The 13,249-nt window shown below is 40.6% G+C and overlaps 1 protein-coding gene across 4 annotated transcripts in view; it reads right to left on the bottom strand.

Annotated features, from left to right (window-relative positions):
* The window catches only part of CDH13 (cadherin 13), a 1,315,977-nt gene that overhangs the window by 531,960 nt on the left and 770,768 nt on the right, over positions 1-13,249 (bottom strand). For all 4 annotated transcript variants that reach the window (XM_016165971.2, XM_016165972.2, XM_036232119.1 and 1 more), the window contains one exon: positions 478-594. In XM_016165971.2, coding sequence (XP_016021457.2) covers positions 478-594 — 117 coding nt within the window. The remainder of the gene's footprint in view (positions 1-477; positions 595-13,249) is intronic.

The raw sequence follows: 13,249 nt of genomic DNA, 5'->3' as shown, positions 1-13,249 counted from the left end.
TTTAGTTCCTTTGATCTGGTTTAGTTTTTAGAAAGCTGACCCAATGATGCTCCTGGAATAACACATTTGCAAATTAGGATCTAAATTAAAAGGCCACAAATATCATACTACTATAATAAGAAACTTATCTGAAGGGTTGCCTTGACATCACCTACAAAAGCAATAAGTCTATTTCTTAACCAATGACATTTTTCTGACACAACTTCAGCATCATTATCTACCACATAGATCTCTAAATCATGATATTCAAAGCTGTTGTTATAGTTTTTATTTTTTTTACAAATTCCTTTTTTATTGTTGTTCAATAAACTTCTGACTTTTTTTTTTTTTTTTTTTGTAAAACAGTTTGGCCTCTTGTCATAGACGAATTGAAGCCAATTCTAGCTTGTCACCTAGATATCCACAGTCAGCCTGTTTCATGCATGCTCATCTCTTAATAAAAACATGCTTTTGTCATTTGTCTTTTGTTTGACTTACCTTGCCAACATCTCTTGGGAAAGGTTGTCTCTGATTCTCTGGAATTAAAATGGGAGATACCACAATGGACCTCTTTTGTCTTGGGACAGGAGAAGTTCTTGCAAATTTAAATATATCCTAAAAGAGAAAAACAAAATCAATCAACCAAAATCCCCCATGGAGAGGATGTATCAGTTTGCTCTGAGATATGGTTCTTTGTTGTGAAGGAATACAGCTGTTTGGACATTGTTAATTTTATTCTATCAAACCTCATTAGCGTTAGAAAGTACATCCTTAGAATTGTACTAAAGCTGACATTGTGATTCACAATGACTATCATTAAGCTATTTAATTTCATTTTCTGAATCATTCTATTCATAATGTCAGTCTTGATTTATACATCCTTTAGTGCTTATGCATCCCCACTCTTTATCTGTCAAGTGAGGAAATTACTCACCTGGTCAGGAACCCACAGAACTCACTGGATGTAAAAATGACTGTCCTCATGGCCAAATGCAAGGTCCTCACACTCACAAGTGAATAGGGAGGAAGGGGCAATCACAAATTCCAAACCGTCAGGCATTATGGAGAGCAGTGGTCCATGTTTTCTCAAGGACCATTTGTTGTTATAATTAGTGAGAGGACTGTTGTGATGCACTTCCTAGCAGGGTGCCCCACACTTCAGTCACTGCAACCCCACTGTCAGAATTTCTGTCCCATCAGTAACTCACGTTTTTGATTAAATAAATATGTCCAAAATTCCCTTTATATCACTATTTTAAATAAAGTACCAATATCGCTTGTTATAAAAAGTAAAAAAACATAAAAATAAACATATCGAAGACCAAATGACATTATTAAATTTGAGCTAGAAAAAAAGCTCCTTTTTTTCAAAAGGAAGATAATAAAGAACTAGAGGGATCTTAAAGTGTTGTTAGCATCCAGCTGAGACTTTCTCCTTGATCTGATCAGAGGGCCGAAGAGAACCAAAAATAGAATATCATTTTCAATATATAAACCAGTATTATTTAATGTCACATACTAACTAAAATGATCTTATATATCATTAAAAGTAAGCATCTCAAACTTCGGACAACAGGTTCTTATCAAAATAATGTGGCAGATAATATTTAAATATTATCACTGACACATGCTCCATAAAAGTATATGTATGCATAGGTCTATGTATGTACATATGGTATGTATGTATGTGTATGTGTGTATACATACATATATAAATAGACTTATACATACTTATACTTACATATATCATATATACACACACATATATATGATAGATTTAAAGGAAAATCTACATAAGAAAAGTTAAATAGGAAACAATGTTAGCTAAGGCTATAAATAATCTTTCTCTTGATGTTGGTGGGAGTATAACCTGATAGTACTCTTGCGGAAAGCAATTGGATGATATTTATCTATTGAGAACCTTACAAATGTACATATCCATTCACCCTCTAATTTCATTCCTAGGAATACTGTAAATACTAAATTCAAAAGAAGAATAAAACTGAATGTAGGAAGACATTTAGTGAGACATTATCTATAAAGGGCAAAAGTGGCAAACAACCTATTAATGTTCAACCATGGAACAAAATTAAATTTGGGTCCATGAGTGGGAGACCCTCATGGCAGTGGTGAAGCCCATGTTCTAATCACATTGTCATCATTTGACTGCGTCCACAATCACCACCACGAACTACTATCATAGTAACAATTTATTAAGTGTGTGTTGGGCAAAGTGCTAGGCACTTGAGATGCATCTGCTCTAATATTTGCAATAAAGTTCCCAAAGAAGTCTTACCCTCCTAAACCAATGAGGAATATCAAGTTTAGTGGTTATGTTAGTTGCTCCAGTTCACCTAGCTAGCAGAGAGAATATACAAATAACATGGGTAGGAAAATACAGAATACCATATTGGATGCCTTCTATTTTATATAAACTATATTGAACACAGAAAATAATATTCAAAATCTCAATGAATAAGTCCAAATAAAACACTCTTTGGTCTCTAGGAAGGCCAAAGAAACAATATTCAAGCAAGGATAGAAAACTGGAGCATGTATATGCAAAAGAAAATGAGATGAAAGAATAAGAAGGATTAAAACAACAACGATAACCCAACCAACCAAAAAAAAAAAAACATACGTACATACATCCATCTATCTATCTATCTATCTATCTATCTATCTATCTATCATCTATCTATCTATCTATCTATCTATCTATCTATCTATCTATACATATATGAGGCCGCTGTATATATATGTATGTATGTATGTATTTTTATATATATATAACCCAACTCACCAAGCAAAAAACAGCATAAAGAGTATGGGACAATGAGAAGACAATGAAAAACAGAGTAGATTATATTCATAAAACACTGACGTGTAACATCTATAAAGATTCTGTTGGTCTATCAGGGAACAGGAAAAGAATAGAAAATATGTAAAATATGTGCAATATATGAATCTCATTTATAATAAGAAAATTGAGGCTCAGATGAAAGAATGCCTAGGAAAGCACTTTGAAAAGATTTAAAGTCCTATGCAAATGTAAGGGATTAGTGATTGGACTCTACAACAGCCAAATGTATGTAGGCTTTAGTTCATTATGACAATATATGTGTAAATGTATCTAAAGTAATGCAAAGCATACTGCATAGTCAATAGTAAACTTTCCATTGTTTGCAGTAAAGGACTTGTTTGTGTTGGTAAGTCTGTGAATAGGTGCTATTTTTGACCTCATGAGTGCCCAGAGTGCTAAGTCCCTGAGTCCCCATTCTGACTTCTGATGTGCTCCCAGCTCACGAGATAGCCAAGCCTGCAACTGCCAGTCTATTTCTTCAATTCACACAGCATCCCAGGAGCTTGGCAACAAGCACAGTCATGTCAACCCCTGGGCATAACGTGCCTAAGAACAGAGAAAGGAGGCTCTGAGTCCCAGGATGGGAAATAGCATCTGGAAGGGTTGGTGATGGGAGGTAGAGTGACCAATTATAGAGATGCCTGCATGGGACTTTGAGTCCACCATGGTGGGCTGACCCACGGCATTTTTTCCCCTTTCAATTGTTGCCTTACAATGAATATTTGCCCATGATGTGTTTCTATGTCTGTGACTCTGGTTCTTTCTCTGTCAGTGATTTACATGTATATCTATAACTATGTGTTTATTGACAAATGTCTACCTGTAGATTTGCTACTGTGTCCACTTTTGATTGGATCTGTACTAATGAGTTTTTCTGTGTACTCTGAAGCCATGTGCTTCTGTGTGACTGGGATCATTTAGGAGCCATAGCATCTGATTTGAGTGACAATCATTTATTATATGCATATGTAGGCGCATATGTGTGAAACCATATTTATATTCAACTCTGCGTGTGTGTGTGTGTGTATTTGTCAATCCATGTGTGGAGGCTCTGGATGCACCAGGCTGGCCATAACCTCAAGGAAAGACAAGATGCAAGCAGTGGAGATAAAAAGAATATGACCAATTCAAGAGATGTTTATAAACAGAAAAGAGATAAGAGTGTGAGAAAGACCAGAATATAAGGGTAAAGGAGAGGCTGTGTTATAACTCCCTGCTTTCTGGCATTGCCATTACTAGGATAGTGGAGGCAAGGAGAAAAAAAGCCATCTGGGCACAGATGCTAGGTAGTACAGACCGGTTGACTTTGAGGGGTCATTGAACAGCCACAAGAGATTTCTAGAGGGTGTATAAAGAGTTGCATTCAGGAGGGAAAGATGAATCAAGGAGAGAGATGTCACTCATCCATGCACGAGAGTTGCTGGATATGAAGAGGAAGCTGACGATGTTAGATTATGTGAAGAGAGAAAAGGGAGGGACTCAACCATTCATCGTGTTTCTAAAAGCCAGCAAAGGCCGCAGAAAGGTTAGTTGACAAAAGAAGAAAAACCGGAAGGATTAAGAGAGAGAATTTCAAAAAGGAAGGAGTGTACGGCCATATTACACAATGCAGATGTCCCCTCTGACAGGCTGAATACTCTAAGGAGACTTTGGGCTTGATGATGAACAGAGAATTAATGACTTTAGGAAAAGAAGCTTTAAGATTGTGTTAGGGTGGAATGTCAGGGGAGACCAGGAAGGGTGGGGAGGCTTGAGGAGAAAGGGGTCAGAGGAAGAAAGCTGTCGTGCTGGGTGAGAGAAGACACAGAATGGAGATGGGTGCCAGAGGAAGTGGGAAGGGAGTGGGTCAGCAGCACAGTCGGCCTGAGAAAGGAGGATGAGAGTTGCTCTCCTTGCGGACAGACAGAGGTTTAAGGGGAATTTCTCAGCTGTAAAAGAGAATCATTTGCTGTGCTCTTGGTTATCAGAATGAAATGAGAAATTACACATGCAAGCAGTCTGTCTGTGCTCTCCAAAGAACAGCACGAAAATGAAGGATGGGTCTTATTAATGCCAGAACAGCGGAGGTGAGGAAATGAGGACAAGCCACTCAGTCCCTTTTAAGAGTGAGTAATTCAGCTGTGGGTGGCCTAAGGCCAGTTCTTAAAGAGACACACCTAGATACACAGCCACCTCCAGATTTCCAGAATCACTAGATGCATTCACACTGACAACAAAATTCTCTCTCATCAGACACAAACGCTCGTGCACAAATGCTCATGTACACACATGCCTAGAATCCATTTGATAGGTATATATACAACACATACACACACACACTCACTCATAAACAGATTTACATACAGTGGACACATATCACATGCCTAGACCCAAGGACAAATACAATACTTACAACACAGCTTCACTCTCTCTCTCTTTCTGTGTGTGTCTCTCTCTCTTTCTTCACACACACACACACACACACACACACACACACACACACGAGGCGTGCAGAGTGAACAACTGGCCGTGTGACCCTGTGGGTCCCTCCCTACAAACCTGCAGTCACTGGGCAATGATTTGTCACATCTCTAAACCTGGAACAGCCCAAGGCCTACAGCGGCCTCATCCAATCTTGCTTAAGTCAAAGGGACAGAACTGTGGCCCAGGGGAGACTGACTTGTTCTGGGTTTTATTATAGAATTGCCAACCCTGCATTAACATCTCTCATCTCCTATAGGCTAACCAGAGCCTTTCCCTTTTTGTTGTAGGGTATTTGAGTTTACGATCTCATTTGCTTTTCTCCCAGTTTTTCAATCTCAAGAGAAATTGGCAGCACATTAAAAGTAAGTTTCATGATACCTGGGAGTGTCACATCAACACGGTCCCCAAGAACACATAGGAAGTAAAAAGGAGGCCCTTGAAACTGAGAGGGACAGGGGAAGGGCTTAGGATGAGAAGGAAATATGGGTCCCAAGGGAAGGAGGAAGGTAGAAAGAATGAAGAACATGAAAAGGGGAGAAAGAATCATTCATTCATTCCTTCATTCATTTCTTCAAAAACTAGCTATGGATCCCTTCCTCACTGCCAGGAGTAATTCTAGGCATCTGAGATAGTGCAGTGCTCAAGAGACAGGAGTACCCTGCCCTCATGGAGCTCACACTCTAGAAGGAGAGAGTAACACATGTGGTCCAGGAGATCAAACAAGCAGGGAGGGGACTGAGCATGCATGCAGAGGAGTGTGTGCTGGCATTTTAGATGGATGATCCGGGAGAGGGCCCACTTGGAAGGTGGCATTGGAGGCTGAAGGAGCGAGGGAGCCATATGGGCGTGGATAGGAGACCTGCCAAGCAGTAGCAGCATAGCCTGGCAAATGTGAGCTGCAATGAGGCAGCTCAGGGGCCAGAGCCCTGGGAGAGGTAGGAGCAGGCCAGGGGCCTGGTAAAGGAAGTTAGACGCTGGACAGCCAGCCAGGTACCCACAGAGAGTAATCTAGCTCTCATGTGGCATGAAATGTGAGTCATGAAAGGGTTTTAAGCTGAGGAATGGCATGACCCCACTTATTATGAATCAATCAATCATGCTGGCTGCTGTGTGGCAAACTGGAAAAGTAAAGACTCATTTATTTGTTGGGTTTCTTCCTTTCCTCAGCCCTGTCTTGACAGGGTACTGTGGTTTTCTCCTAGAGTATAAATCTGAGCATTTGATGTTGGAAATAGGGAATTGGGAACAACTTTCCCTGTCTAGCATCCTACTCTCTTTACATCCCACGTATTATTTAGGCATACTTTAAGTACCATTAAATTAACTTGTTTTAAATGTGCAATGCAATAATCATGAGGAAACTTATGGAATTGTGTGATCATCACCACAAACTCATTTTAGAACACTTCCATCCTTCCCAGAAGAAACCTCATGTCCATGTGCAGCCACTCCCCATTCTAAGTCCTAGTCACTGGCAACCTTTTGTCTGGACACATTTGCCTTCTCCAGAAATTTCATAAAAAGGAATCACAAATATGTTTCCACAGTGTTTTTATGGACTCCAGCTCTACTTCATAGTTTGTGTGAAGATCATAAAGCAGAAAGGAATGAGGTTGACAGCCAGTGACTTGTTAGGGGTGTGTGAAGGCCAGCCCCCTCGACTCCAGGTAGCACCACGCTCAGGGGACATCCAGAGTCCCTGCTGGTCCTGGATTGCTGAAACCTCCATTGTAACCACAATCAATTACATGTCAGTCATCCTCCTCCATTGCCCCATTCTCTTGACCTAACTTCACTACAGATATGGCTGCTAGCACCCCTCCCAATAAACCTTCTTGATATGATCTCCTAGTCACCAGGTTTGTTCCCAGGGAACCTCGCCCTCTATGACATCCATCACGGCAAGGTGTTCAGAGTAGAGATTCAACAGCAAGGGGCCTCAAAAGTGAAAGAGAACAGAAAAGTTCGGCCCAGACTGGTGTCCTATAGCTGGGACCATACTCTGTTTTGGCAGCTACTGCTCGATACCAGCACACCCAGCTGAAAGCTTCAAAGTCTTCCAACTGGCCACGCTAAGAAAGCAGTGAGATCTAACCCTGCTCTCTTCAGACCAAACACCAGAAAGAAAGCAGCTTGGACCTGTCTTGCTGCCTGTCAGGGGGTCTTCATGAGACAAAACAACATGACCAGAGAACCCATATGTCTTCCTTCCCCTCCCACTGCCCTTCTAGTTTCTGTCTTTGCATCATGTAATAAATGAGAGGAAAAATAGCAACGACTTTATAAAGAAGCACAAGCCTCTACCTTTGCTCTTTCCTACCTTTATAACTTTGGGGCAAAAATATGTGCTAAGAGGAGATATTTTCCCAAGGCAAAGCACTGCAGAAGCTGGAAGCATTCCTCTGGCCAAACCATGGAGGTAAGGAATGGCAGTGCCAGGTGAGACTCACGCAGTTAACCGGTCCAATTGTGGTCAATCCTGTAGATCATGGTAAGAAGGTTGGATGTTCCGCCCAGACAGCAGAGAGCCATTACTGGTTTCATGCAGAGGTGTGATACTTCGCAGTTGAATTCCATGTTCGAATGAAGGATCCTAAGAATTATTCCTTTGAAGAGTTTGAAGCTTGTGTTCCAGACTCAATTCTCAAGTCACAGCCTGTTTCTATCTTATCTTTGTAATTCAAAGATTTACTTGGCATCCTGGTCCTGGATTCACTGACTCTTCCATAGGAAACACTGCCATACTGAGTAGTTATTATGTGCCATGCACTGTCTAGGCACATTGTAATATTACCTTATATAATCCATTCAAGAACTGACAGGTAGAACCACCATGCCTGTCTTCTTGAGGTTCAAAGGTATAAGAAACTCATCCAAAGCCACTTGGCTGTTAAATGAGAGATGGCAACTGAGGAATCTGTGACTCCAGAGCCTCTGCTCTAAGCATGAAGCTATTCACCTCCCCAAGGCTGCTGCTGGCGACTACCTTTACCGTGAGGTGAGAGTTCTTAGCCCTTATTAGTCAAGTGTAACTGGAGAATCACAGCTCTAACACTGGCAGAGATAGATAGCAAATCTCAATCAGCCTCCGGCTAAAAGGAGCAGTTACTACCTCTACTGCAGGGTGATGGCTTAATTGTCTGCAAATTTCTGCAAATGAATGGAACTGCAAAAATCAATCTTCAATTTATTCCATTCTTATAGTTGATCTCATTGTACTGAAAGTTGCTAAGGAGGAGGGTTCTGAGCTACTCAGTTTGAATTTTGTATGCAATCAAATGCAGGGTTCAGCCAATTTTTCTGTACCTGAGGCGAGATTTAAAGTTTGCTTTATTACCTCCTGGGGCTGAAGTTTGCCTACTTAAGGAAGAAACAGTCAACAAACACCAAACATTCAGCAGCAAATTTTGGAGGTTGGAGAGCCAAGATTCTAAGTTTGCTTTCTTTCCAGCTATCTATTTTCCCATTATTCTGGAGGCCAAATGTCAGCTGAGCTGAGTCATTTGCTATAGGTTTACCGGACAGAGCTACACTGAAAATAAAATGGGGTGACATGGAAATTGTCTTTTAGTTCTGCATATTATCTCATAGTATGAAAGCAGGTGTTATGGGGCTAATTTTAAAGGTGGGGCAGGAGGAAGTAATGGCTGGTGGATCTATAGGGTAGAGGAAGCCAGTCTGCTATTATAAATCATACCACACATGCTTGTCAAGGGCTGATGGTATATAACTGGAAAACATGGGTGCAAACTACTGTTCCCTAGACTTCCCATATAGATGTGCTTTTCTAGAAGTGATCATCAGTGATAACAGAAACAAATTTTTCCAATAATGAAAGTCATTATTGAAAGGGACTTTGAATATGGCCAATCTCAAAACAAGAAACTTCTCAATAGAAGGTCCAATAGTGGAGCATCTGAATGATTACAAGGAAGTAATAAATTTCCAGTGTAATGAATATGGCAGTCTGTTATATATGTTTTAGGTGGAAAAGACGTCTCTTTGGCTAAAGAAGTCAGTAGAGAAAAGGTTTCATCGGAGGAGTTCACAATTTGAGTGGTGACTACAGACGTTCTATGTCCAGCAGCCAGAAAGATATTTGAAACATTCCTCTTGCCCTCACTAATGCCTTGTTTCTTCTCCTTGTCAAAAGATGAAGCCTCCCATGTTACCAAGGCCCCTAAGGGCCAATGGGTTTGGCTCCCAGTGCTGTCCCTGACCTCAGGTGCCCAGATTGTCCTTGGCTCTGCTTCTTCTACAGAAGGCTCTTCTGGATCCTCAGGTTGCAAATGCTTCCCTGAGGCCTCTACACCTAGAAATTCCCCCTCTTCTTCCCTCCCCTCTGGTGCCTGGTTGGCCCCTCCCCATCCTTCTACTCTGGCAGCACCACTTTTAGACTTCTGTCTCTTTTGCTATGGGAATTGACTGCTGCTTGCCCTTTGCACCCCTTATCTCAGCTTCAGATTACACACTCATTCAGCGTCGTAGGTTTATCCATGTCTATCTTCCACACAGGCTACCAGCCCCTTGAGGACAGGATCCAAGTCATCCTGGTTTGCTGCTGTGTTCCTTGGTTCTTAGCCCAAAGCCAAGCATATAGCAGGTGTTCAAAAAGTATGTTTAAAATACTATTAAATAAAAAATTATTAAATAAATATAGGGGTATTTTAAGAATTAGAACAATCAAGGTAATGGAATGGGGTTAGCATAGTGTCTGGTTCAGTGTATTCACTTCATAGCTATATCGAATAATTAAATGAAGAGGATGCCTATGATTTCACTTCAATTTCCTCCTCAATACAGAAATAGCTTGTATAATAACACAATTGCCACATTCAGCTTGGATTCTTTCATCCTAGGGCACTCATTGCTTTATGAAATAACTGAATCTATAAATTTTTTTTTTAGAAAATTCATCTCGTTAAGCAAAACAAAACAAAACTTTCATGACCGAAAGCTTTCCTGAAAGGGTTTGTTGAGCCCAGTGCTAGCCAGAAGAGGATGAAGTTTGGGAGCAAGAGGTCTAAACCACCAGCAGCAGTGCTAGATGGAGAAAGCAACAAGTCCACTGGCATGGAGTTGACAGGAGCTCTTATATATTATATTTTGGTGAAGAACTATATAAATCATATTGACATAATTTATACTGGCTACAGGTAAGAGAAGCAGGGGAAAAAAGCAGGCCAGTACTATAACAAGAAATATTTACTGCTTTTGATTAGTTACAATCAACAGTCTTGACTTGGTCATGCACAAGCAGGATGCTGTGGTCTGGTAGCTAGCTAACAGATACCTGGGGGCTCAAAGTTCCAACGAACAATAGGAAGGCAGGCAGGCTTTTGTTAGTTGGCTCCCAGCTAGTAATTATTCATCTATTCCTGTCTCTTTCTCTCACTTTCCAGCTGCTTCAAATATCTCAGACTTTTTCTCTTGTCAACAACCCTTTGGACAGCTCACGGAAGACCACTGCTTTCTGGAGGAAAGGACAATTGAGCTGAGACCTGAAGACCGAGTGGAATTTATCCAGGTAAAGAGAAATGAAGATGAAGATTTCCAGGCCTGGGGGACAGTATGTGAATTGGCACAGAGGCAGAAGATGGCCAAACACCAGAAGGGCTGAAGCAGAGAGAGTAAGGCTTGAGAAGCTCTAGAAGAGGATGGAAGAAGAGAAGCCAGACTCCTCCATCCACACAGGAGTGCTCTGAACCCTCAGCACCCCGGAAGTCACTGAATAGTTTTAAGCAAAAGCCTTAGATCTGACCTTGACTTCTACTCTGCCCTATTCGAGCTGAGGAACCATCCCTGGAGAACACACTGTCTTAAATAGGCTTTCTTTTCTACTGTTATCTTTATTGAAAAAATTGAACTTAAAAATAAAACACAAAGAAAACAATCCCCCAACATGAACACATATTCTACACATATTGCTCTAAAACGTCAACTTCCCCACACTTGAACTAGTTAAAAAAATAAAACAAAAGCATACGCTTTGGATGAAAATTTGCCAAATCACACTTTCGAAATGCAATTGCCTCTGAAATATTTCATGAACCTAGCAGGAGCAGTAACAACACAAATCAGGACTTGCTACTTTCATTGGAGTCGAAAAATGTTTTAAACATACTTAGATTCTTTAGTCAGAGGTCCATTCAACCACATGTGTGGAGATGGGAATATAATGGATACAATTTCTCTCTATCTGTTCTGGCATTAATAAAATATTCATGCTAAATAGCTTCTTTTGAGCACCTGGAGGCATCTTGCAGAGTTTTATGGATGGGCCTATTTTTCTAATACACACATGTATTCCTGCCTCAACCACCGTATTAATGAGTATGTTTTCTAGATGCATGAGCACGTCCCTCAGATCCTATGCTTTCTGGGCTTCCTGAGCTCATAAATGTGTGATTGGCCTCTAAAGAGCCCCCATTAGAAAATCCACTCATGGGAAAAAACAATTCTTTTCATTTCAGTGGGTATTTACTGGGTGTTTGCCATGGGCTTTCCCTGTGGAAGTTTCATAATAAATGATACCTGACTATCCTGCAGGCACCTCAAACTCAGTATATCCTAAACCCAATGGAGAATCCTGTTCCTCCGCCCGCTCCTGCCCACATCCACAACGTTGCCTGCCTCCCTTTTCTTGGCTGTTGAAGGGCTTGACACGCATGGCTGATTTCATTTCTACCATGCTGCACCCCCAAGTGGTCACCAGTTCCTCCAGGTTCTGCCTGGAAGATTTTCCCGGCATTCATCTTTTCCTTCTCTGGTACATTCCCTGCTATGATCATCACATCTCACTGCCTGTATGGCGGCCCACATGCAAGCTCTTCATGGCTGATTAGTTCCTTTATACATGAGACCACTGCATAATAGAATCACAACAACCAGGACCTCAACACTCCCTATTTAATAAATATTTATCTGTTAAATACATACTATCTAATATCAGATGGCAAGCTAGTAGTATCTCTTTTCTTCTTTTTCCAAAGGAGTTTTTGAGTTTTCCATTTCTTAAGGTGGCCCAGACACTGAGATTGAATTCGGAAGCAAGTAGTATTTTAATGTATTTTCTAAAGTTTCCATAATTAACCTATTCTATTTAGAATTTAATAAAAAAAAATGAAATCATTTACTCACAACCCTGTATCCGACATACAAAATTATATTTCAGTGTCTTTTTTTCTAAGTTTTAATCTATTTTTCATTTAAGTTGAAACTGAACAATTGTGTATCTTGGTTTTTGAACCTAATGATAAACACCAAGCTTTCTTCCCTCCTGTGTCACAAATTCTGTAAACGTAATTTTAGCAGCTGCACAATACATCATGCGGCTGTATCAGCTCGTATTGGACCACCCCCTTGCTGTTATGCTCATACATTTAGGTGCTTCCAATTTTTTGTTAGTATAAATAAAATATCATTGTATATCAAGTTTTATTTGCTTACTTACTGGTTTTTCTCTAATAAGGATTCCTTAGAATGAACTAGTAAAAGCGAGATTACTAGGTCTAAAGGATATAAACATTTTAAAGGACCTTTGACTTTGCCAAATCACCAGTCAGCATTGGAATCAGATTTGACCTCGCCGTGGCAGGGCATTCCCGAGTGATACCAACACATCTCTCGGCGGCAACTCCTGCAGTTCCAACCATATTGCTTTTGCCACACTCTGTTATGGCTTAATGCCTTTATTTGCTCTGTTCCGCTAGGCTGTTCTTCCCTCATTCACCTCTAGTCCTCTGCACCTGCCTGATAACACACAGATACACACACACACACACACACACACACACACACACACACACACATGCACGCACGGTGCCTATTATACATTATCTATATTGTCTCCAGCTCAGGTTAGATGCTGGTTTCTGTATACCTTCTATTAACTTTGGGTTTCTGCCAGGTCCTATTAGTATGCAAATGCAAGATTCATTCTTT

This window comes from Rousettus aegyptiacus, unplaced genomic scaffold (genome assembly GCF_014176215.1).
Source record: "Rousettus aegyptiacus isolate mRouAeg1 unplaced genomic scaffold, mRouAeg1.p scaffold_m13_p_14, whole genome shotgun sequence".
NCBI classification, from domain to species: Eukaryota; Metazoa; Chordata; class Mammalia; order Chiroptera; family Pteropodidae; genus Rousettus; species Rousettus aegyptiacus.
This window is presented reverse-complemented; position numbering and strand designations above follow the sequence as displayed.